General features: G+C 43.1%; 1 protein-coding gene across 1 annotated transcript in view; it reads right to left on the minus strand.

Annotated features, from left to right (window-relative positions):
• Positions 1–24743, minus strand: part of STXBP2 (syntaxin binding protein 2) — a 290447-nt gene that overhangs the window by 31906 nt on the left and 233798 nt on the right. Inside the window, exons 15-16 of the mRNA XM_085654395.1 lie at positions 16854–16960; positions 15098–15199 (exon numbers count right to left, since the gene is read on the minus strand). Of these exons, the coding sequence (XP_085510521.1) occupies positions 15098–15199; positions 16854–16960 (209 nt within the window). The remainder of the gene's footprint in view (positions 1–15097; positions 15200–16853; positions 16961–24743) is intronic.

A 24743-nucleotide genomic window follows, 5' to 3' on the forward strand; every position in this document is an offset into this window, starting at 1 on the left:
CATCTGAAGTCTTGCGTGAGGTACAATGGAAATACAAGAGGACATCATTCCTATGAGCTGCATAAACACCCGAGTTCGGAGGTAGTGTTGGGGTTGAAATTTCGTGATGAGGGTTTGCATACTGGTTATCCTGGCTGGATTGGGGTATGCTAGAGCTTTGGAAATGTGTATATTGTGGCCCCTAGATACTGATGTAGGTAGGAGGGCTGTAGATGCAACTTGGTGTGGTTTATTGTGAACCCAAAGTCGTGTAGCAGCTAAATCGTTTGATAAGTGTGGTGAACACACTGGTTGTATAACTTGGCTTTTATCAACCAGTCGTCCAGGTATGGAAACACATGAATCTGCTGTCTTCGCAAGTGTGCGGCTACTACCGCAAGACACTTTGTGAAGACCCTGGGTGCTGTGGTCAGTCCGAATGGGAGGACTTTGAACTAATAGTGTTGGCCATCGACTGTAAACCTTAGATATTTCCTGTGAGCAGAGTGTGTGGGAATATGGAAGTAGGCGTCCTTGAGATCTAATGTGGCAAGGAAGTCGCCTTGTTGAAGCAGTGGATGGACATGTTGAAGAGTGATTAAGTGAAAATGATCTGACTGTATGTAGGAATTGAGAGGTCTGAGGTCCAGTATTGGTCTGAGAGTACCGTCCTACTTAGGGATTAGAAAATACAGGGATTAAACCCCTGTCCCTTGATGCTGTAAGGGAACTGGTTCTATTTCATGCTTTTGAAGCAGTGAGGGAACTTCCTGTTTGAGGAGCATTACATGTTCTATGGACATTGAGCACTGTTTGGGCGGCATGTTGGGGAGAGTTGCAGTAAGTTCCAGGCAGTAACCGTACTGGACAATTTGTCTTACCCACTTGTCTGTAGTGATGGAATTCCAGACAGGTAGGAACTATGAAAGTCTTCCTCCGACCGGAGTGGAATGGTCTGGAGGGAGTGGAGGGAAGTCACTGTTTGTTAGTGGGGGGAGGTGCGAGTATTGTTACCTTGACCTCTCCCTTTGTTATTTCCCCTGTACCCACCACTGAAATATCCCTTGTTGGGGAATGTTTGTGTGGGGTTTTTATAGGAGGAGGAAGCAGTGTCTGTGATGATGTTTTTGGATGCACCCCTATAAAAGGAGCGACGAAGGGAGCCTCGTGTTGAAGGAGACTGTAATGCTCCCATAGATTTTGCAGTCTCAGTATCTTTTTTCATTTTCTCTAAAGCTGTGTCTACAGCTGGGCCAAAAAGTTGTTCTTTATTGAACGGTTGATTCAGGATAGTAGTTTGCACTTCTTGTTTGAAACCAGAAATGCGCAACCATGCATGTCTGCGTAATAACACACTAGTATTGATCGATCTAGATGCGGTGTCTGCTGCATCGAGGGCACATTTAATGGATGCATTTGTAATTAACTTGCCCTCCTGAATCAAATCATTGACTTTGTATTCGTCAGGCAAATGCTGCATTAGGTCTTCAAGTTGGTCGTAGTGAACCCTATCATACCTGGCAAGCAATGCTTGTGCATTAGCTATTCTCCAGTGATTAGCTGCCTGAGAGGCAACTTGTTTGCCTGAGGAGTCTAGTAATTTAGACTCCTTATCTGGAGGTGGATCATCACTGGAGATTTGAGAATTGGCACACTTCCGTGCATTGCTCACTACCAGTGAATCTAAAGAGAGTTGACCCTTAATGTAGGTGGGATCATTGGGGGCGGGTTTATATTTTTTATCAATCCGAGGATTGAGAATCCTGGTCCTGACAGGGTCTTTCGAAGATGTCCGGAGCATGTTTAATGACACCTTTGAGCATGGGTAGTGTTTGTACTGTCTTGTATGACTGTGCAAAGGTATCTACAAGGAAGTCTTCCTCCTTTGGGTCTGAATGCATTTGAACACCATGATATTGGGCAGCCCTATCAATGAGCTGACTAAACCCAATGTTGTCATCTGGGGGAGATGGCCATGTGGGGTATGCAACTGGATCAGGAATATCTGGAGGATCTACAGGGGAATCGTAGTTGTCCCATGTGTCCTGTGGCATGCTAGTGTCATCATTAGGGTCATTATGTGGATCTCCACCCCCCAAGTCCTCATCATCCTGTGGTGGTGGTGAGTATGGAGGAAGTATGGGAGAAGAAGGCTGAAAAGGAAGAACAGGAGAAGAAGGTCTTTGTGGTGAAGTTTCAAAGTCCCTTTCCTTCACAGGCACCTCAGGAGTGTGTGGGGTGTCCAATGTCCTCATCTTGGCTGGGAAACTGACAATATGGCCTGTTTTAGGGTCCACATGCAATGTCTTTTGTTTCGGATCGATAGGCTCTGGTCGAAACAGTTCTTCCTCATTGTGTCTGCTTTTGGCGACGACTTTTTTGGTTCCGAACGCGACTTAGATTTGTGCTCTGGAGTCTTAGAAGGGGTTTTTGGGTCCTTCGGCTTCGGTGTAGAGTCATAAATCTTTTTCGGATCCGAAGGTTTGAGGTTTCGGTGCCGAAGTGCTCGGTGCGGAGTCCTTTGTGGAGACAGGGGGAGTAGGATGTGTTCCCGATTTCGGCATCATCGGTGTTTTTCGGGCACCGACGTGCGGCTTGCTCGGTCCCGAGCCGTCGGAAGGCTTCTCCTTATTCTTCGGAGCCGGGCCCGGGGGCGGGGCTTCGGAAGTTTTCTTTCAGTCGCGACTAAGGCCTTCAGGCGAAGTCTTGACTGGAGCCTTTTGTTTTTCGGGTGGGGTTGGGACAGGGGCAGTTGTACTCACTCGTTGACCTGGAGTGATGTGGTCATCGGAGTCATTTGCTTCGGAGAGTATGTCGAGATCCTCCGAATCCTCTGCCTCTTAAACGTCGAGACCTTCATCGAAGAGGTCTTCTGGCACTGGTGCAGCCTGTTGCGCCATAACGTGTCGTCGAGCCCGGCGATCACGGATAGTCTTCTTGGAACGGAAGGAGGCGCAGGCTGGCAATCTTTTTCTTCGTGTTCCGGCGAGGGACAAAGGTTGCAGACCTTGTGTTGGTCGCTGTTTGGGAATGTAGCTCCACACTGGGGGCATTTTTTTAATGGAGTTCTTTCCATTAGCCGTAGACCCAAATGGTGTCAATAGGCCCAGTGGCCCGCGTCGACGACCAGAATAGAGTAATTGAGTTAGCGCTTCGAAAGGCACACGAACGAAAACAATACTGTTGAGTTTGCGATGGTTTGCGCATCGAAAAGGTTTGGAAAATACGGTACCGAACTGGAGCGCTGAAGTTCCGTCTGAACCCGATGGCAGAAAAAAACAATCTGAAGATGGAGTCGATGCCCATGCGCACTATCGTCCAAGGGAGGAGTCACCTGTATCGTGACTACAAAATACTTCTTCCAAGACAACAACAAGGTGCAAGCATCCAAGACCAACACCAGATGGCGAGCTATGCAAAAGTATGAATTTTGCAGCTCATATGCCTCGAACAATAATTTTTTGAAGCCATTTTACAACTCTTATTGAATCGTTTTTTTTTTAAGATCGTATCAATGGACCACAGCTGATTTAGGATAGATGTTAAGCAATAATGAATAAGATACATAAGGGAAAACATGATGAGATTCCTTGGGTGAAGTTTTGTGTGAGGGGGCAGACCCTTAAAAAAGTAAGACACAAGGAAGGTAAGAGCCTGGCTTAGGAGATAAAAAATACAAAGTGCAAATCTGGTGACAACTATGAGATGTTGAGGGAGCTACTGCAAGGACAGCCTCCCAGGAGCATCTATTTCCCTTAATGAGACACCATAATCTCAAGACCACTACTCAGTGCTCAGCAGCCAACTGCACACTGAGATGGGAGATCCTTGAGTCATCAAATACTGCTCCGCTGAAAGCTGCTGTGCAAATAGGGTGGCTCTATTCCCAACAACGCTTCAAAGAATGAGACCAATCGATAAGAGACAAAGGGAACCCTTATTTGTGAGGAACTTTACCTGGACGCCGCCACTTGCCGACTAAGTGAACTGAGAAACCGCCAACTCATCTTGTAGCCTCCCCGTGTCCCTGGAGGGATTGACCGCCATATCGCCGTTTAACAACTTGCAGCACCCGCTTTGCGGGTGCCGCTGCGCGGCATTTGGCGTGGGGTCGAGGCTGCAGGAGCGCCGGAGAGCACCCAGAAGGAGGAGGGAACAACAGCGTGAGGTAACTGAGGGCGCGTGCTGCAGGGACTCTCTAGACCAGGAGTCCCTGCGCTGCACAGGTGTGCACGGCCGCGCCCCCAGCAAGACACGCCCCCGGCCGCAACGCCTCCTTTAAGAACAGCGCTCTTCCGCTCAGCGGGACGCCGAGCGAAGCCCGGGCAAAGGGCGGGCCCTCTGAGGCCAGAAGAGGCTGGACTGGGCCACAAACCCTGGTCGGTTACACTTAGCTCCTTTTTGCTACTACTGCTAGGAAATACGGGTTATGAACTGTCGCGAAACTAGAAGTATGGCCGCTGTAGGAGCTAAAAAACTCACTGGAACTCTGGACGATTTTATCACCCGCACTCATGCGTTAATCGACGAGGGAATAATACTAATGGATAGGAGAGTGTCCCAAGACTTGGCCATGGCCAAGCGATCCTCCCTGGGCCTTATTGCACAGGCACAGACACCTAACATTGACTCTCGGACAGATATACAGGCCCTAGTACATAGCACTGGAGAGACTGAGGATCTTGATGCTTCAAACACTTTACAGGATCTGGAGGCTTCTCCTAACCTTCATCTCCTAACAGAGAGTGGAGCGCAACAAAGTGAGTCAAACACCTCTAACACCATATCCGTTACAAAAGAAAGGGGCCGGATAGAAGGGGCAATCCCCAAGCAAAATCGAAAGGCCAATAAACCATCCATTCTTAAAGGAAAGAAGGTTCGAATTCCCCCTAACCTCCCTAACATGGATAAATTGCCAGTAGTTTTACCTAGTCCCACAGGGGGACCGCATTCTATTAAGAGTGGTTTTCCCTTGAGCCTTCCAGACGACACTATCATCGACCAAAGTCTGGAGGAACTTCTGGAGCTGAGCGGGGAAGTTGGTAATTTAGCAAAATCACCATCACAGGAGGGGAATGGTTCAAGCATAAATAACACCACTATTTTTAATATGTTAAAAGTATTGCTGGAACCCATAGAGGCTAGATTACGCTGCCTGGAAACTGACCTAAAAAACATACATAAGGATATAAGTGCCCCTAGTTTTACCTTGAACAACAAAACCGCCCAGGTCACCATCCCACCTAAAACGGCCAACAAGCCTTCGGTGGCTGTTAACAGAACGTTGGAGACCAAAAATGTGGCCCCCAAGAAACCTAGTAACACTCCAAACCAGGTTGGCACCAAAACAAAGCCCTCTGTAATTGACCAAACTCAGAAAACAGATCAAACCCAGAAAACAATTAAAATTAATCCAACCCCTCAGGCTACATCAAGTGATTGCTTATCACAGCCTCTAAATCTTGATGCACCCGACAGAGCCAAGGGCATGGCCCGCAGAAATATTCACCTTCCCCCTGATGCCTGTCCCTACGTGATCATTCTCACTGGTGTTACTGAAATCCCTCCATCAGAAGTAGAATCGTACCAGGCTCTTAAAAACAAAGTATGTCACTGGCTATCCAAAAATTATCCCCTCCCGCCAAACATACCGAGCAATATTCTAATGATAGAGAGAGTTCCGTGGGTGGGAGGCAACAGAAAAAACCTACAAGGGGACTGCGTAGTGGTCACCTTTGAGAATACGGAGGTTGTAGATTTTATTTGTAGTAGTGGATCCCCTAGATATCAGACGAGCACGGTGACTGCTAGACCTCTTTCCTACTTTTATCCACCACAAAATCAAGCTGAGAATCGATGGAGCTGGTTAAAAGGACCACATGACCGTAAATCCAGACAGAGACTTAATCCCCCCTGGGAAATACAATCCCTTGGGTGGGAGGAGGGGTGGGATGCGGGATGGAACCTGGCAAGGAGCAGAAGAGGTAGACCGCGCCAAGGCGGTCCTCTTGTTGGTCCACATCACATCCAACCTTATTATTACCACCAGCTTACAAATGGTCTAGACAATACCTTGCACTTTCCAATAGCCAATCGCTTTGAATGCCTGTCAACCACAGACTGGGTTGACTGACAAACACAGGGCTCGTCAATTGGACGGAGTTATCAGATTATTCCTATTCAACCATGTAAGGATGTTGCTACGGAGGACTTGATTAAATTAAACTTATCTCCTACGCCTGACAAAGGCCCGGCGGAGGGCGAGTGCCGGGGAGCGCTTACCCCTCCTAACGTAGATTCACTATATTGTAAATTTCTCACCTGGAATGTGGCGGGTTTAAATGTAAAGGCTCTAGATCCCATATGGCAAGGGTTCGTAAAACAATACGACATCCTGGCAATCCAAGAAACATGGGACACCACCACAAGTTTTTCATTGGATGGTTTCCGCAGTTTTTCTACTCCAGCAGTTCCAGGAGCAAGAGGGAGAGCAAAGGGTGGCCTACTCACACTGTGTTCTCTGGACTTGGTGGGGTTTTAAAAAAAACTAGATTCCGCACCCATGAACACGTTAGTTGTGGAGTGGACTCTACCCGATTCAAACATTTTTTTGCTTATTAATTTCTATAATTCCAAGGAGGTTTCCTACGCGAATGAGCATTTGACCTCCCTGTTAGACTTCCTGTCAGTCTATAGACAAGATTGCATTTCCGTCCCAGAGATGGTAATCCTGGGTGATTTTAACATTCACCCTTGTGAGGGAGATTGCTATAACGATAGATATGGGGGTTTACCGACCGAGGGCATTCCCCATTTCGAACACACGAACGAGGGTGAGTGTCTTGAGACTTTCCTTGCGAACTTAAACCTATTTGAATTTGATCAGGGCAAAAATGAACCCAGAGCCCCAACCTTTATTGGGAGAGACGCCAACACCGTCATAGACTATATTTTTGTATCAACCGGGGTCCTGTTAAAGGCATGTGAGTATAGGGTTGTTACTGCTAGTTTCAGTGATCATCATCCTGTCCTCCTAATGCTGGACCTAGACTGTTTCCGGACCAGTAGATTGACAGGCGTGGCAGCTTCAAAAGACTTGACGACTAAGGACCAGGGAAGGCGTCTAAAATGGGGGATGATTGTCCCTGATCAATTCTTCCAAACATTAGCCCAAGAGTCGGAGGCTAATATGGCAGTGTGCTTAGATCCAACCGCCCTGGGCTCCGATGTAGTGGCTGCATATGAGGAGATATGTGTAAGGATCTCTAAGAACCTGGAGCCAAGGCCAGGCGCACAAAGGAATAATAAGATTTACAAATGGTTTAACAAGGAATGCTCGCTAAAACACAGTGCCCTGCTGAAAGCACTAAAATATAAACCCAGAGACAGGCACTTAGTGGCTAACCTAAGGAAGGAATACAAAATTGCAGTTATTAATCGCAAAACCCAAATTAAGGAGGAAGCTTGGGATAGTTTACTATCCATTGATGTATTGAGAGACAGCAAAAAGTTTTGGGCCACTGTGAACCAGCCTTTTTTTTCCGAGGATGGGAAAACTGATATGGACTGTGTGATCGAAGACGATAGATGGCTAGGCCACTTCAAACAGATTTATGAATCCACAGCATTAACTTCACCAGTCAGTGCCCATGCTTCATCCCACCTGGTTATGGAGTTTAACACCACCGAGGTTGAAAGGGCGATTAAAGACACAAGTAAACACAAGGCCCCGGGACCTGATGGGGTCCCCGCAGATCTCTACATCCAGTATCCGCAATTTTGGTCAAAAATATTAACCAATGTTTTCAATGCGATACCTGCAGCTGGTTTTCCTTCCTCCTGGTCTACCTCTATTATTGTGCCCATCTTCAAGAAAGGGAACAGGGGGGACCCTGCCTGCTACAGGCCAATATCCCTTTTGGACTCTGCCGTTAAGATCCTGGGCAGAGTCATTCTGCAAAGACTGGGGGATTGGCTTGTGGAGAGCGGGATCCTTTCGGAACTACAGTATGGTTTCAGAGCACATAGAGGGACCATGGACCAATGTTTAAACCTTCACCTCATTATTAGCAAATACACCGTGGTGAAGGGGGGGCTTCTTTATTTGGGATTTATGGACTTATCTTCTGCTTTTGATTTGGTTAACCGTTCAAAATTGTGGATTATTTTGCGTGACTTGGGTTTAGACACTACTTTGGTTAATTTTTTGCACGACCTCCATCAAAACTTGTCCGCCTCTGTTAGGGTAACAAGGGAAGGAAGATGCACGGCGAAGTTTAGGTCAGGGAGAGGGGTCAGACAAGGCTGCATCCTGGCCCCTCTCCTCTTCACACTGTATATTAACTCCTTGGGGAAATCCCTGAACTCAGCTACCTTGGACATGCCGCGTATGGGGGGGCTACCTATTCCGGTCCTCCTATACGCGGACGACGCTGTCCTTATAGCTCGGACTGGTACGGGCCTGCAAAGACTATTAGATCACTTTGGTGGTTTTATGGAAGCCTTGGACCTAAAGATTAACACTGCTAAATCTCATGTTATGGTTACAGGTTCACGGAAGAAAAATATGAAGGTTAGGTCCTTCAGCTGTAACAGTTCTCCAATTTCGAGGGTACCCTTCTTTTGCTATTTGGGAGTCACCTTTGACGAGAAAGGAACTTGGGGTGCCCAACTGAAACTAAAGGAGAATGGAGTTAGCAGATCCACCACAGCTCTTATGCATTTCTCCAAAAGATTGGGTTCGAGACCCATGGAAGCCATGACTCGTATTTATAGAGCCAAATGTGTGGCAATTTCATCCTATGGGGCAGATATTTGGGGCTACGTTTCAGCCCCAGGCATCCAAATTGCAGAAAACAATTTTATACGAGCCTTGTTATCACTCCCGAAATCATCTCCTACATATTCAATCCATAACGAAATAGGCTTGGGACATGTCACTGATCTCTTAAAAATGTCCCCACTGTTATGTTGGATTAAAACCTGGACAAATGAGGAGATCACATTGAATCATTGCATTCTCAAAGATTGTATGACTCTGGATAAAGCAGACAGCATACCGTGGCTGGCGTATGTTAGAGCGGCATGCGCTAGGCTAGGGCGCCCGGATATGTACTCTTTTCCACAGAATCTTAAGAAAGAGGATGTAAGGTGGGTCAAGCAGCACTTTCGAAATATGTTGGAGGCTGAGAGGGAAACGGTTGAGCTTTGTAAACCAATGGTAAGATCATTTTACCAACTTTCGTCGTCCATGGCTATGGAACATTATTTAAAATATGTAACCAAACCATATCATCGTTTCCTACTTATAAGGTTCAGGTTCAACCTGATACATCTTGTGCTTGGCTCGTACACAAAGTGGGGTACTCCAGAAGATTCCCCACCCTGCACCTGCGATTTTTTTTCCACACAGGACACTCTGCACCTAGTTATGCTTTGTGAACATTATTTGGTGGCCCGTAAAAAATTTATTTTCCCTATCTTGAAAGACTTAAACTTTGCTCAGGTACGGCCGGCTCTATTATACCTACAGATGTTGAACTCGGTACAGGTCACATATGGTGTAGCTTGTTTTTTGGTAGCAGCCGTTAGACAAAATAAAACAAGACTTGTCCCAAAAATCAACCACCAAACCTGACACTTGCAAAAAAAAAAAAAAAAACATTTTGGTGGGAATGTTTAAAATATACTGAAATGGGTACTCCCTATATCTATTTTTTAAACTTGTTCTTGTAAATCCTTTTTTAACATGTTTTTTTCCAGGATTGGCAATCACCTTTAAACTTGTTTAATTGTATTTTAACCTTGTTTTATGTACTATGTATTGCTTTTATGGTTTTAATTAACCGAATAAAGTTCTTTGACTGACTGACAAAGAGACAAAGTGAGGAGTCTGTAAAACACAAGCCTCAGCTCTACTAAACGTGGCAACTGCAAAATGGGCAAGACACCTAGGAGATCTTACATGAGACTGTGGGTTTGTTCATATACTGAATGATCAGCAGGAAAACATGGATTTGATCTCAGCAGCATCTCTTGCATTATTGGACACATTTATTTTCTAACTTTTTGTTTTTGTTTTACTGTCTTGCACATTCTTTTGTGTTGTACTGTGCTGCTCTTTTTCTGCTATTCGACAGGATTTCTGGGATAGGATACAGTTTAATTCCACATAATAGGGGCTTTTAGCCTAATCCCTTCTGTTGACTTTTCAAGTTCTAATCTCAATGCCTCTCTGCAGCAAGGGAAGCTTTAAAAGCCTGTCCACGTGGATAGCAACTGCAGTGGATGCAACAACACTAGAGGGGAGGGATGGGGTGATTGGATTAAGCATTCTGTAGATGCTGTATGCACCACCAGCATTGCCTCAAACTTCTGGCTTGGAATATCGACACGGCATGGCCACAACTTCCAACAGCAGTATTCCCGCTACCAGCACACAATAATCCATTTAAGGACTCGAAGTCTATTTCTTTAAGCACAGGCTCCAAGGCCTTTCTGATAGTATTCAACACCACAGTTTGAATCACTTATGACACAAAACATGATCTCAGTCTATATTCTTCTATTTGTGTAACCGTAGCTCTGATAATTGTGTGTATGCTAGTATTTAAGAGATCATGGATTAGTAAAAGGGAAGGAGAGTACAGAATATCGAGTAAGGAAGAATAGAGCCATGGGGAGGGTTTATCATAGGAGACAACTTCACTAGGGCTAACAAAATCAACAGTTTGGTTGAGTCACACCTAAGATGAGATTCTCACGATAAATTACTCAAAGTGGCAAAAAGGTGGGACTGGCTGAAGGTATGGTTGGGCTAGAGACAGGGTAATTGGTATATGTGTCCCAGTAGGGGAAAGAGTAGACATCTACAGTGCAACAGCGGTGCATCTGCTTTTTCCATAAACCACTGTACAGTGTTGGGCAATATATAATTGGCAACTACAATTTGACATCTGCTTCTGCGCTGTATTGAGGGTGCATGGTGAGAGTTGTCGTTGACCAGAAATTCTGAGGCAGGGTTTGAGGAAGCACCGCTCAATGTGCAGGGTGGTAGAGAAACAAGAGGGGCCCCAAAAGAGCACAACGATGTATGATGAGATGCGAGTGCTAGCCTAACCAAGACTCAGGAAGTGGTCACCTGAGAAGCTGCTGCCTGCTGGTGACCAGAGCGTGACCAGACATCTGGAAGAACCCCAACGTCAGACTGTAGCAACAAGGGGGAGCTATGCAATACCCAAGGTAGCACTACTAAACATGAATGCAACCCAGTGGGTCCAACTACTATTACTGATCAGGCCAACAGATCTCCTAAGCAAACTTGGATCAGCACTGGAAGTGAAATCACAATGCCAATGTTTACAGCAGGAGTTTGTGACTGTGAACCAAGATAAAGCATACTACATTGCAGTGCAACTGCAAAGGTATCAAGATTGGTTCGCCTGAAGCATTTACTGAAAAATAATTAACTAGTAAATGCCCTCCATTAACCCGTTCCATGCGCCGGACGGCCCCTGGCCGTCTGACGTCACAGTGGGCATGTGCGGAGGACGGCCAGGGGCCGTCCGAACTCCGCACACTCATTATTTCGCCCACACCACGGCGGAATTTGCGCTGCGGTCAACGGGTTAAAATCATTTAAAAGAGTAAGCATTGGGTGTTTCTATCAGAAACAAATTTGCCTTTTCTGCATGGTCACCCCAGATTGTTTACCTAATGTTTGCTAGCTTTAGGATTCTGTGCCCATTACTATTGGTAAAGAGTAGTAACGTGTATTTCCCCTCTAAAACATATGCAGTACACTGGAACTCCCTATTGGCATATTTAACTTCCCTATAAGTTAATTGTAAATAATGCTTAACGTGCACCAATGGCATGGAAAGATCAATGTCATATTTGGGGTGCAGTATATATTTACGCTACTTGCATGCAACAAAAACATTTGACAGGAACACCATGGTGCTCTGGCTAGACCGCAGTTTAAATGCACGGCCGTGCCATATGACAGGCAAAACTGCCTTTTCCATGTATAAAAAGCGTATTTTCATATATTTATAAGCCACCTCCTAAAGTATGCCTTGTAAACACATAAGACAGGGTGATAAAGTATAAAAATAGGGCACACAACATATTGGGGTAGAGTGCCCTGACAGTGAAATAAAAGCCAAGAGCTATTTCATTCTGTAGGCCTAGCTAGATTTGTTTCTAATAAGTCTAGGTGGGATTAGAAACTTTATTTTCCAACTCTGCTTAAGAGCTAAAAACAATGCTTCAACATATTTTCCCACTTTGATTTCACATTTAAAATGCATTTTAAACACAAATGTTTGATCATTTAAGCAGAAAAGTAATTTTGTAAAACTTTTGTAAAAATGTAGTTTAGGCTGCCTGAGCCACACCTGTTTTAAAGCCAGTTCCACCAATCATTACACCTCCAGAACTGGAATACACATCCTCAGCTAGGAGTTAACAACTCCGGTCCAGAGGACATTTATTAGTCTCTGATTCCAGGAAAAGCTAATGGCTGTTAACTGCTGGCTACTTAGTAGGAATCTGCTATCTGGAAATGCACAGGAGCAGTTGGCAGGCAGAAAAAGGACAAGAAAGAAGCATTTTACTGCATGTGTAATTTTCAAGAATCTTTTTTTGTGCTTCCTGAGAGAGAAACAAAGTGTACAGCCATGGCTGGCAACTTGAACTCATTCGTACACACGGCAACAGTGCCCACTCAGCCCAAGGCAAAGCAGAAGCATCCGTTTACTCTTGAAGACGGTGGTCAAAAATTCAAGCCGAATAAAATAAAAGAGGAGAGGAGCATCTTGTCCCACGCGAGGCTTTGCTCTCATGAGTCACAGTCCTTCCCCATACTCAAAAATTGAAATAAATGGCATATCTCACCACATTTGTGTGGGTGTATGAATCTGTACATGGTCTTTTAGCAAGCAGGTGAAGAAAAAGGTGTTCAACATCTCGCGCAAGAAAACCATTTAATCAATGTATTCATCTGTTTCACTATGCTGCCTTTAAATGAAAACAAATAGCAACCAATAAATATTTGAACTAATTGCAGTTGAGGGTTCTCATCTTCTCATTGTATTCAATGCATAGAAAGATCAAATTACAGTGTGCCATTTCTGAGGAAAGAGTCACAGGCGATATTAAAGCTGCTGATGCTCCTTGTTATGCTGTGTAAGGCCTCCTGGCCTCTTTGTCTCCCCTGTACAGATCTGATATGGTCTCTCCCTTTCAAGCTTTGGACTTCTACTTCTCTTTCACATGACCCCTGAGTTGAATTAAACAAAGCACATTTGGCAATACATGTAATACCCCACTAAATTGAGAGATATTAACTTGAAAATATAGTGTATGTGGTCCTTAAAGGACAAATCATGAATGAACTATAAAAATGAATGAATGTTTGCAAACATTTGAGCGAAAGGGAAGCATATGTGCACTCAGTCCCCAGTGGTGTTAATCAACATAGTATAGTTCTAGAAAAGGAGTAAAATCTTTGAGAAGGCACGACTCCGAAATGAATCACAGCTTCAGCACGCATTAGTAACCCTCGACTGATGTAAGCATTAAACTGAAAGTGCAAGAACTAGAGTCAGAGGATCAAACATCATCATCTCCGGGAAGCAGAAATACAACAAATTAAAGACAGTGTAAACCTCTTCTGTGCATGGGTGAAAGCCAGCGATTTATAAGGATCTTCCTGAAACAACTACTCCCTTTTCACCATTTTACTAAAGGACAGGCTCTCACAATGAATCCTTGTAAGGATCAATGGACACGTTTTTGTGCTACATGTGTGCAAAGCAATTAGAAGAAATACAAAGGCTCTGGCAAGTAGACATGCACTGTAAAGTTTTTATAAGGAATAGTTATTTTTTAGCAAAATTGTAAGCAAGTAGGAAAGGCTTCGGCACAAAATAGTTGTCTAATATGTGTCAGTTATCAAGATTAAAGACTATGTTAGACCAGCAGTTCTTAAACTGTGGTGTGTGGACCCCTCAGGGGTCTACGGTGCCTACTCTGAGAGTCAACAATGACTGTTGAAAAATTAAATAATACTAGTAGATAACAAAGTATATATAAATAATGAAGCAAAACGTAACACTGATAATTTAAAAACGTTCTATAGATGTGAAGGAATTTAAAATTAGAGGTTAAATATTAAGTTGGTATTATTAGCTAGATTTGTGGTTAAAGTACAAGTACAGCAAATCGAATATAGTACCACGAGTGGCCTCAATTGAAGAGGCAAAAAAAAAAAAAAGAGCACATGCATTAGGAGCAACAAGACAAAGATACGCTACAATCTAGAATATTATTTTTTTTTAAAACATCTAGAAAAGTTTCAACATTCCCATTGAAATTAGGATTTTTCTAAATTTGTTTGTGAATTAAATAAAATATTTAATGATTTGTGTATTTGCTTTATGTAGAATTGTTTCTATATTTCTGTGTATTGTTTTGAGGTTCAAATGGCAGAAAATGCTTAAGTTGGGGTACCCAGGTTCTAGTAATGGCTCAGTGGGGGGGTCCCCAGATCCAGGTAATGATTCAGTAGGCATCCACAGACATCAAAAGGGTAAGAAGGGCCGTTTTAAACAGTACTTATTCCACCGTATGATGCACTCTATGATACCACCTCAGCTTCTTACTGCTGTGGCGATGCCTACCATAAAGTGTGCAGCTTTGACCAACCGCTGTCTGGTTGTACAGAGTTGCACTATATGCCACGGCTGTGGTGATACATATAGTTGTGTGCGCTTCTTTCTGCTTCGTTACATTTCTGTGGCATACATACCATGGTGTGGTCTGTGCCACCAAGTCTTACTGCTACATTACACTCCTACCTGAATGGAATCGGTTGTACTCTATGCCCCATCGCAACTTACTGCTCTGTTCTACAGCCTTGGAAAAGCATACATAGGTGCATTGCAACACATCCCTGTTTCCTGCTTTTCCCTACTGCTGAAGGGAGGCATTCCGTGGTGCACTCAGGCTGCAGGCTTGGATTACTGATACATCCTGCTGGTGTTGGGATACATAGGTATGTGCTCAATGCAACCACCGCTGCATAACACCAAAGCAACAAACATTGGTCTCATACCTCAATCACATCGCGTAGCATGGGCGTCCAGCGGGAGAGCTGGTATGTGGTAGCTTCTAGGCGAGGCCTCCGCTCAGGTTTGCTTTGGATGCTGGTGTTTGACTGAGGAGGAAAGAAGAAGCCCTGTGAGATGGGACAGACTAACTAGAGAAGCAAGAACAGAAAGGAAAGAAGAAATGTGAGCCCCTGAGAGAGGCAAACCTACCTGGAGCTATCAAGTCTGAAAAGCAAGGAAAGGAAGAAAGGAAAGATAGAGTGAATACATTAAGATGTGGGAAGAAACACTGCTTACCATGCTACATGCAGCTACTCGTGTGCAGTGGACTACGTTTATACATTAGGGCTCAAGCTAATGTAGAGAGAAATAAGCGACGTCAATATCAACGAGCTGAAATGTGTCACACATCTAACCCCTAAAACGACCTCTATTCAGCAAATCAATAACAAGCTTTTTCCGAGATGCTGATATTGTGTGGATGCACATTACGTATAATGACCCTGTGCATGAAGCATGAGTGTGAAAGGTGTGCATTGCACTGAAATGAAAAATTAAATAGGCTGTGCCATGAAGACGCCAGGTGTGAATTTAATAAATTGTGTCCCATAGTCTTATTGAGAGACCATGGTGCCCCAAAGTGAGCTGGCATTACAAGGTTGTGTTGAACATGTAACTGTATACTTTCCCAGACAAATGTGAAATGATATGGTGGATTCCTAGTGGGTATTCCATAAATAGTTCTTGCATATCCACACCCATCACTGTGTTCACAAACAATACTAACTAGACACAGACAAATTTACAAAGATTGTCAAAAAGGGCAAGGGCTTACTAGGCATGAGAATAGACAAAAAAAAATTGGCAAGGTGAAGCAGATGGACAAAATGTGCATATGGCATTGTTAAGAGGTACAGTAACTCCCAGTGGTTGTTATCTGAGTCCTCTAAGCAGCATTACCTTCTTACACGAGCCCACAACCCTTGAATGTGTTCAAATACTTGATTTTCACTTTTCAGTAAAGCTCTTTCTCATAATGATCACATGCACAAGAATAACTCCGAAGGCCTAAGAAGTAGTGACTATATACTTAAACCCTTTTCATAGGGCATGAGATGCTGAAGGAATATAGACAACCTACCCCTGCTGCAAATTAAGTGTTACTTCTCACAACTCCTTAATGAGCCACAAGATGCTGGTCCTTTGCAGAACTCCCGGTTGGGTAAAGGCTTACTTAGGTCAGAGAATAATACTATTTGTCTAAGGTCCCTGTGTAAAGCACATAACACCTGCTCTCTGCAATCCACTGGTACAAATTTGAACGTGTATAATTTGGCAAGAATTGCTTCAAACCTCAATTCTTAAATTAGAGCGGCTATGCAAAGTTATTCTTCATTCAAAATCTAGTCATAAGAGGCTGAGTTACCCTAGCCTTATTCTTGCAGAAATCTTCCACCCGACATTTGCTTTCACGCTTTCTTAGGGGAAGCTGCCATGATTCTTAAGTACCCACAGCTAGAGACTGGGAATATCTTCTCCCAGTGACCTTGTCATAGATTACTGTCAATGTTGTAATGGGCCCTAATGTAAAAGGCGACAGCACATTTCAAAATACTGATAAGTGAGTGCGGAACAGACTAGTTACTAATGAGTTTGATGTGCATCCACGGTCACAAGAAGAGCACAAATAATGGAGGGTGACAGTGTGTGTATCTCCCAGGCCAGTTGTGACAAGTGCGAGTTTGGAAGAACTTCTCATACCCCAGTGACAACAGGAACTCCTAGTAGTTGCATGTTGCGGATGAGGTTGCTGTCCTGCTGAACATTGGCGTGCTGGATGAGTTTGGTAAGGTTTTCCTCGCTGATTCCTGCGAATGGAACACAAAGGGTATCAGGCTAAGATAGAAACAATATCACCCACTTAATGTACGTCTCCTTTTTATGTAAAGAGCAAGCCCTGCTGTTGACTCAGGAAAAAAAAGAAACATCAGATACGGTGTGTTGACAGATTAACAGCACACACCACCACATTTAGCGTTGTACCAGTGGAGCAAGGAGTTCAGGTCCCAGGACTGCATGGGTCCTTTGCCCATCCTACTTCTTGTCTGTGCCATTCCCAGCCCACTTCTTAGTTGTGCCTTGCAGCCCAATCTTTATATTTACAATTTGCTTCTCTTCTTCAACCTTAGCCCACTGCTGCAAACTCTTGCACCATATCTTCACCCTGCCACAACACTGTTTATTCCTTACTCCCTCCTAGTGCATACCCCTTCCCCACTAACTACCCTTCTCCTCAGAACTTCCACTCTGTCTTCTCCAAAGACAGAAATGTCAGTAGCCCCTTAAAGGGCCCAGGGCTGCTCCATCAACCTATCCCTTCCTCCCCCTACATCCAGGCTCACCAAACAATTAGCCACCAGATGTCCCTTTCTCAGTCCAGCCAGGTTCCAAGGATATAAATAGACCAGCAAGGAGGGGGGCAAGCCACTCCCTCGGAAATAATGGGAACTTGTTATGCAGTTAATCCTTCAGCTAGTCTTTCTATTGCCATAGTAGCCTTTAAAGATGTACCTGTTTAACTATTTTACATTTATGCTTCACAAACACAGTCAATATATGTCTTCGTTCACTTGATTTTTTTTTTTTTTTACCTGGGGGCCAATTGCCACTTATGGACCACATATACCTAAAAACCTGGAACCGCTCTTTTTTCAATTCATTCTGGTTGTAATACATTGATTTTATTGACCTTTGAAATAAAAATATATACGCATCTCAATGCATTTTAAATAATATACCGACTCCTATTTAAGAATATTATATTTTGTTTTAAATAAAAACAAAAAGCTAAATAAAGTAGACTACCTGCTCAAAACATTACGAAGGAACACAAAATACAAGCCCATAAACCTTATTTTATGAATACTAAATCTCTAACTAAGCATTCAATGGCAGTGTTCACCACCTTTGACACTTCAAAGTCTGCATTTAGGAGCGCGATTAGCAGCAGAAATCTGTTTTATACAAAAGTTTTCAAATTTTTACACTGGTTTTGCTGCCACCATCAAGTACCTCTCACCACACGACCCTATATCTGCTCTACATTTCCTTCCCAATGCCACACAGCTACATTAAAATTGCATGTTAGTTCATTGTCTTCAGTCTGCAGTACACTAGCACACTAGCATTAAAGGTAGACACCTCTTCTACTTTTTTGCAAACATTTCCACCCACAGCTGTACCTACACTTCAAGCAACCATGGTTTCATTATACCTCCCCTGTACTTTCTATTGGTTCCCTGTAAGCCACAGCAATTGGCTTATAGTGGGTGCAATTTACTGGTTTTGCATAAACTACCTCCACCAAAGGATGGCAATAGCTAATTCCCTGTGTGCCATTTGTGTCTCATTAATTCTTAATCTCTTATTGTTAACTTTTGCAGGAACAATCATGATCTCTGTGAAAATAACTTGTGCTGCCTTTCAGTTCAAGGTTTACCTCTGAACTCTAGCCAGACTGTTGCTTATTGTATTCTTACAAAATAATTCGCCCCAATACATTCATTACTAAGGAGCTCTCCATCATGTTGCAAATGCATTCTTGATACCCACCCTGATCGATGTAACTTGTTTGGTATATCCCCATTAGGTGAAGCATGTCCTTTTGGGTTTTCCAATGATGACTACTAATGGTAAAGACTTAACAATTCTTAGTTTCTATTTCGACTACTGTTGGAAATTTGTCCTTTTAGCAGGGGCAACTATTTTCTTTGCCTTTTTGTTGAACACTATTCTTGCGGACAATTGAATTCTGTGCAATTTACCCCTGCAAACGAGTGGTAAAGTGCTTGTACCCCTCTTTTCAATACATCAAAATATGTACACTCCTGATTAGCATATTTAACTTACCTTCAGTCCCTAGCATATGGTACCAAGGTGTACCTAGCGTCTGTAGATTAAATGTCACACGTGGAATGCAGCACCCATTACACCATCCACTACAGTGACAAAGTAAACAGGACTACAGGCCTGCCACAGTAGTTTGGCTGTGCACGTTTTAACTGCAAATTTGACATGTCAAAATAAACCCTAATCAGGCCTAAACATTACTTATAAATATTTATAAGTCACTTCTAAGTAGGCATTATTGGCCCTGAAGGCAGATTGCATGGTATTTAAAAATAGGACAAGTAAATGTTTAATGTTAAACATGTCCTTACAGTGAAAATGTCCTTGAAGCCATCTTCACTGTAGCAGATTTGGCTGTTCCCTAGGAAAACATCTGGATACAATATTACATACTTCTCCTGTATCTCAGGAATGGGGCTAAGAACAAAAATAAACAACTGATTCTATAAGCTGTTAATAATACAATTCAACTGTGAAGTCGGATTTGTTCTAAATATTATGGAAAAGCAACTTTTAAAAAGTGACCTGTGCTCTGCCTGAAAGCTAAATCTGTGTTTTGTTCTCTTACTTCGCCCATCCGCTAATTAGCACTTAAAAGTGGCCTGAATGAGGTGTTAACTTACTTTCAGAAACTAAAGAACAGGTTGATGTAAATGGGCAGAGATGACCCCTCTGAATCTGACAGAATACATAAGGGGGCTGGGAGGAACCTTTTTGACATTTAAGTTTTAAAATGTGCTTGAATGTCACATTTTGCTGGACAGGTCTACTGGGTCTTTTCATATAAACTTGGTTCACCGTCCAAAGAGGACTCCCTTGTCAAAGGCAAATGTTTAGGTGAAACGTAAGCAGGGCCCTTCTGTTGTCTCCCCTGCCAGTCAGGCCCCAACCACTGTGGGCATCTTTTGACATCACAGTGTCACTGCCTGTTAGACAGGTCTGCTGGGTTTAAATAAAACATTTGGGATGCACTTAAAAGGAGGGAAAGAAAATGCCAAAACAATGTGTGTGTATCCATGGTCTGGTTACTGAACACTCATTTTTGTTTTAACCAACTTCTGTCTGTGAGATTGTTGTGAGTTGAGGGACTGCCTATGCCGGGAATAAATGTGGCATCTCCAGTTACCCACTTTGGAACACTCCTGGACCTGTGGAAAAAATCATAGGCGAACATAACCTGTAGTCTGAAAACCGAGAAAATCCCTAAAGGACTACATCTGCTCTGCCTCGAGTATCAAGGACAAATAAGTTGACTCCAAAGGTCATAAGGCTCAACCCCTGTTCAAGTTAAAGGGATACAAAAAGCTTCAAGAGTCCTTTCTTAAAACTGACCAGCTGGATCAGTGGCAATTGGACCTGGACTGGACTCTGCCGGCCACCTTGTGAGTCTCGAAATGCCCCTCCTGAAGCCCCCTGGGGGCTTTAGAAGTGTACTTCTATGGCAGATTGGGACATGACGGACTAAAGCCAGAAGGTTAAATCTAGACCAGGTCGAGCCTGGCTGGTGTAACAGACCTCAGCACCTAGGTCCTGAGCTATCGTAACCACTTACTACTGTTTGCACTTTATGCTTCTAGGCACTAATTTTACCTAAATCTTAAACATTTATATCTATATCTCCAGTTCCCTTTAGTGGGTTGTTGTTATGTTAGTGTCATTTTGTTTACTGAATTTTATTCTGTTTTTTTTTATTTTGTATGGTTTTGAATTTCAACTTTATTACTGTTTTAGTACTGCATAAACACTTTACATATTGCCTCTACAATACGCTTGTCTGCTCTGTGCTATAGCTACCAGGAAGCTGAGGTCAGGTTTATTTTGTGACTTTAATGGTTCAGCCTGACAACGATTGCTATTATTACTCAAGTTGGGTTCTCACCACTCTTAACTAATAACCCAATTTCTGTGAACTACATTCCTCTCACTCCTTTATGGCTGCACCTCTTCCACTTTCTGGCTCCTCATCATTCCTGTTCTTCACCATCTATGAAAGTGTGACAGTATTCATATGAAACATTTATTAGGTGGCATGCCCTCTTTTACAGCCTGCAACTTCCCATTCTTTGTCGCCACTGACAATCAATTTTGTACAGTTTTGTGACATATGCCATGAATACATTGTTGATAATGGCTCTACAGTCCATTATTTTATCACTCTGGAGTTTCATTTGCTCCAATGAGTCTTGCTTTTCATGTTTTACTGTTCAACCATTTTGAATTTAGACTGATTCTCATTGTCCCAAATTAACCTTTTGAGAGTAGAATTTCACTATAAGAATACGAGTGACTGAGTTGTTGCAAGATTCTTCTTCATTCATATTTTCTCACAGAGCAGCACCATTCGATATTGCTCGGTTAGAGAAGGATCAAACTAACTTTTTTACAACATTTGAATAACTGCATTATTCGGAGGATTGACATCTCATCCCAACTTCAGGTGCCAGCCTATCGGAATAAACAAGGACTTAGTTTTCATATAAAGAAAACATTATGTAACTATCAGTTTACAGATTGTAATATTGTAAATCATATGTTGGGTGCACTCCTGCCAACTAGGTTTGGGCGCAGACATCTTAAGTTGTTTTTCTTCAAAGAGATTTCACTTTCGAGGTACCACTACTTCAACTCACAATGCACCACAACAGACTAGACCTTAGATTGCGTTCTTCCACTGTGGGTCAGAGTATAGGTGTAGAGATGAGAAGCTACGAGTAGATGAGTATGTGTGTAATAATATTGTGATTGTCACACACTGTATTGTGAGCTTGCATGAACAGGAGATGCGAAGCTCCAGCGCTACAATCTGCAAACTGTTTTCAATTTGCAGTCTGTGCTGCTATAGATTACATGATGTGCACAGACAAAAACAATATCCATCTCTCTAAAGCAGTTGCTTGTGAGCAGCTGTGGAAGATGCTTCAAACAAAGTTTTAACTATGGTTGGTCTGGCTTTGCGTGAATGTCCTCTCAGTATTGTTTAGTGAATGTATGGATATTAGACTACGTTCTAGATTTACATATATCTGTGAGTAGGAAGCTGCCTTGGAAAATCATAGTGGCTCCCTTTTTGCAAGCTAAATGGTCCTAGGCACAGAGTATAGGATAGTCCTGGGTCAGAAATTGGTTTCCTCAGATGGGGCTGGCAAAAAGTCACAAAGAATGGCTTGGTTTTCTTCGGGAATTTAGTACGATCAACGTAACACAAATGGACATCGAAAGGCTGGCAAGGCCCATTGAGCAACACACTCTGGTAGAAGGAAAAAGAATGCAAATACAAATTAACACTCTTGCTGACATGGAATGGGGAGAACCACTGACAAAACAAGGACGTGTTCTAAGAACAAACTGGTCATAGTGCACTTGGTGGAATTAAAACATTTTTTTTTTTTTTAAGGCTGGCAGCTCACTAACCCTGCAGAGGGAAGTGATTGCAATGAGGAATAGCACTTTCCATGAAAAGAACTGAAGTGGACAAGAGTTTCATGGAGGCCCCATAAGTTCTGTATCGGCAATTGTTAAGTCCCAGGATAGTACTGGTGGCATTTGAGGTGGGATTTAAGTCCTTACATGAAAGCAGGGATTTTAAATAGTGACTGCTGTTCTCTGTTTTGGAGGTACGCTTCCAAGACAGCTAGATGTACTCTTATGAACAAATATGCTATTTCTGACTTCTTGTAAATGCAGCAAGCAGCATATAATGTCTTGAACTCAAGGTTTTAAAGGCTGTGTATGTAAATTGCTACAGAGGCCAAATCTCTTCCATCTAGCTGTGTAACATGGCTTTGTAGCTGCTTTGGCTTCTTTAAGAATTTGCATGCATCCTTTACGAATTCCTAAGACTTCAGAATTCAAATTGCAGGATTCAGAGCCCTGAAGGTGGGGTCTAGCAGTTGGCCTTGATGCTGTGTGAGATGGTTTAGGCATAGTGCTAGCTTTTTATAGGGATTTCTCAACATTTTCAGAAGCAGTGAGCACATGGCAGTCATGTTGGCGCTGTGAGGATCAACTTCATTGGTGTATGCCTCATTTTCCTAACTACATACAGAATAAGTGACAGTCAGAGAAAAGCTTAAGAAACATCCTTGACAACTTTAACTATGGTGCATTGCCCATGGATTGTGGGTGTGGAACTTGTTCGTGAAGCTTTGACATTTTGTGTACTTGCATGTGATAAAGTTGTCTACTGCTTGGACCCCGCTGCACTTGAAGTAGTTCAGCACCTGCGTGTGGATTTCTCATTGGTGTGTTTTGCTGAGTAGGTCTACAAATTCCTTGTCCACTACTGGGACCTGTTACAATACGAGGAGGACATGTTGACGGACGACCCAATGCCATAATTGTCTCTCCATGCCACTGGAGTCAAGCTATCCTGGCTGAAGAGGGGTGAAACCCCCAAACTGGTCCTAGGAGGCTTGTTTCCAGTCCAGGGAGACCTGGCCTGGCAGTTCCGGCTGGACTGTTCCCATTGGGCGCAGGATCAATACTAATTTGCATATGGCTGGGTTCAAACTGGAATGGCATGAGGAGCAAAAAAACGATGGATTTAGGCCCAGATCTCTGTACTAGGGTGACTGTATGACATTGTTCTGCATTCTGTCCATCAACTGTTCTTTTTGCATAATTTTCACACTGGCGGGGATAACTGTGGTGACTGTATAACTGGTTGCTTTTATAAATATTACATTGTGGTCTTGTTCTCTGTGCAAAACATCACTGTTTTGTGGCGGATGAGAAACATAGGCAGTGCAAGCTTGACTAACATCAGTCCCAGTATACTTATGTTCAAGCATTGTTGCTCTGGAAACCACTGACATTGAACTGCGATTTGGTCCCTGTGTGCTACCCACACTGTGAAACAGACATCTATGTTCTTGGTCACTTGCCTCTAGAGTATGCACTTACTTTTGAACAGACGATGACGGCGGGAGTACTCTCCGTGATATGAACTAATTGCATTTCTACCTTCCGGACCAGATTAGTCAGTTTGGGATACTTTGTAGCAAAATACGTCAGAACACTGAAGGATACGTACCGCATATGAAATATATGTTTTAGACCCATGTTTTATGGGACCACATACCAGGCCTTACCTGGAATGTGGTGAATGTATTTACAGAGAATTGAGTTTGCCCTGATGAAGTCGTCGGGTGATATTCCCCGAGACTAAACACATGTCGGCTTTTTGGCTACATTTGGTGATGTCAACTACACCAACTCACCATCAAGAATCTATGTATAAAACTTCTACAATTGTGACAAGAACAAAGGAAACAAAGAAATAAAGGAGATAATTCTTTGAACAATTGAATTTGGATACTTTTTTGGACTAATTATTTGACATGACTGAACTTTGAATGCTAATTTGCTTTTTGCTCGGGAGCGATACTGTGTTTATTGCCTCTAGAGTACGGTTAGATGTTTGACTTTGAAAAGACTGCCGCAACTGGTAAAGAGGGTGTTTAGTTGTGGCAGCTGATTTTGCGGCCACCCATGCTTATTGCCTACGGATTCTCAACTTTGATTTTGAAGGTCTTCGTGGTCTTTGCTGTATCTGTATCCTTTTCAAATATTTCCAACATGGAATCAACCTATATCCTGAAAAAGTGTTTGCATCAAAAGGCAAACCAATACGGTGCTGTTGTTACTCTGCCAGAAAAAAAGGTGCAGCAGAATAGTGGTATTGATTTATCTTGATGCTGTATTAGCAGCATCTATGGTGCACCAAATGTTTGCATTAGCAAT

This window comes from Triturus cristatus, chromosome 4_1, assembly GCF_964204655.1.
Source record: "Triturus cristatus chromosome 4_1, aTriCri1.1, whole genome shotgun sequence".
NCBI lineage: Eukaryota > Metazoa > Chordata > Amphibia > Caudata > Salamandridae > Triturus > Triturus cristatus.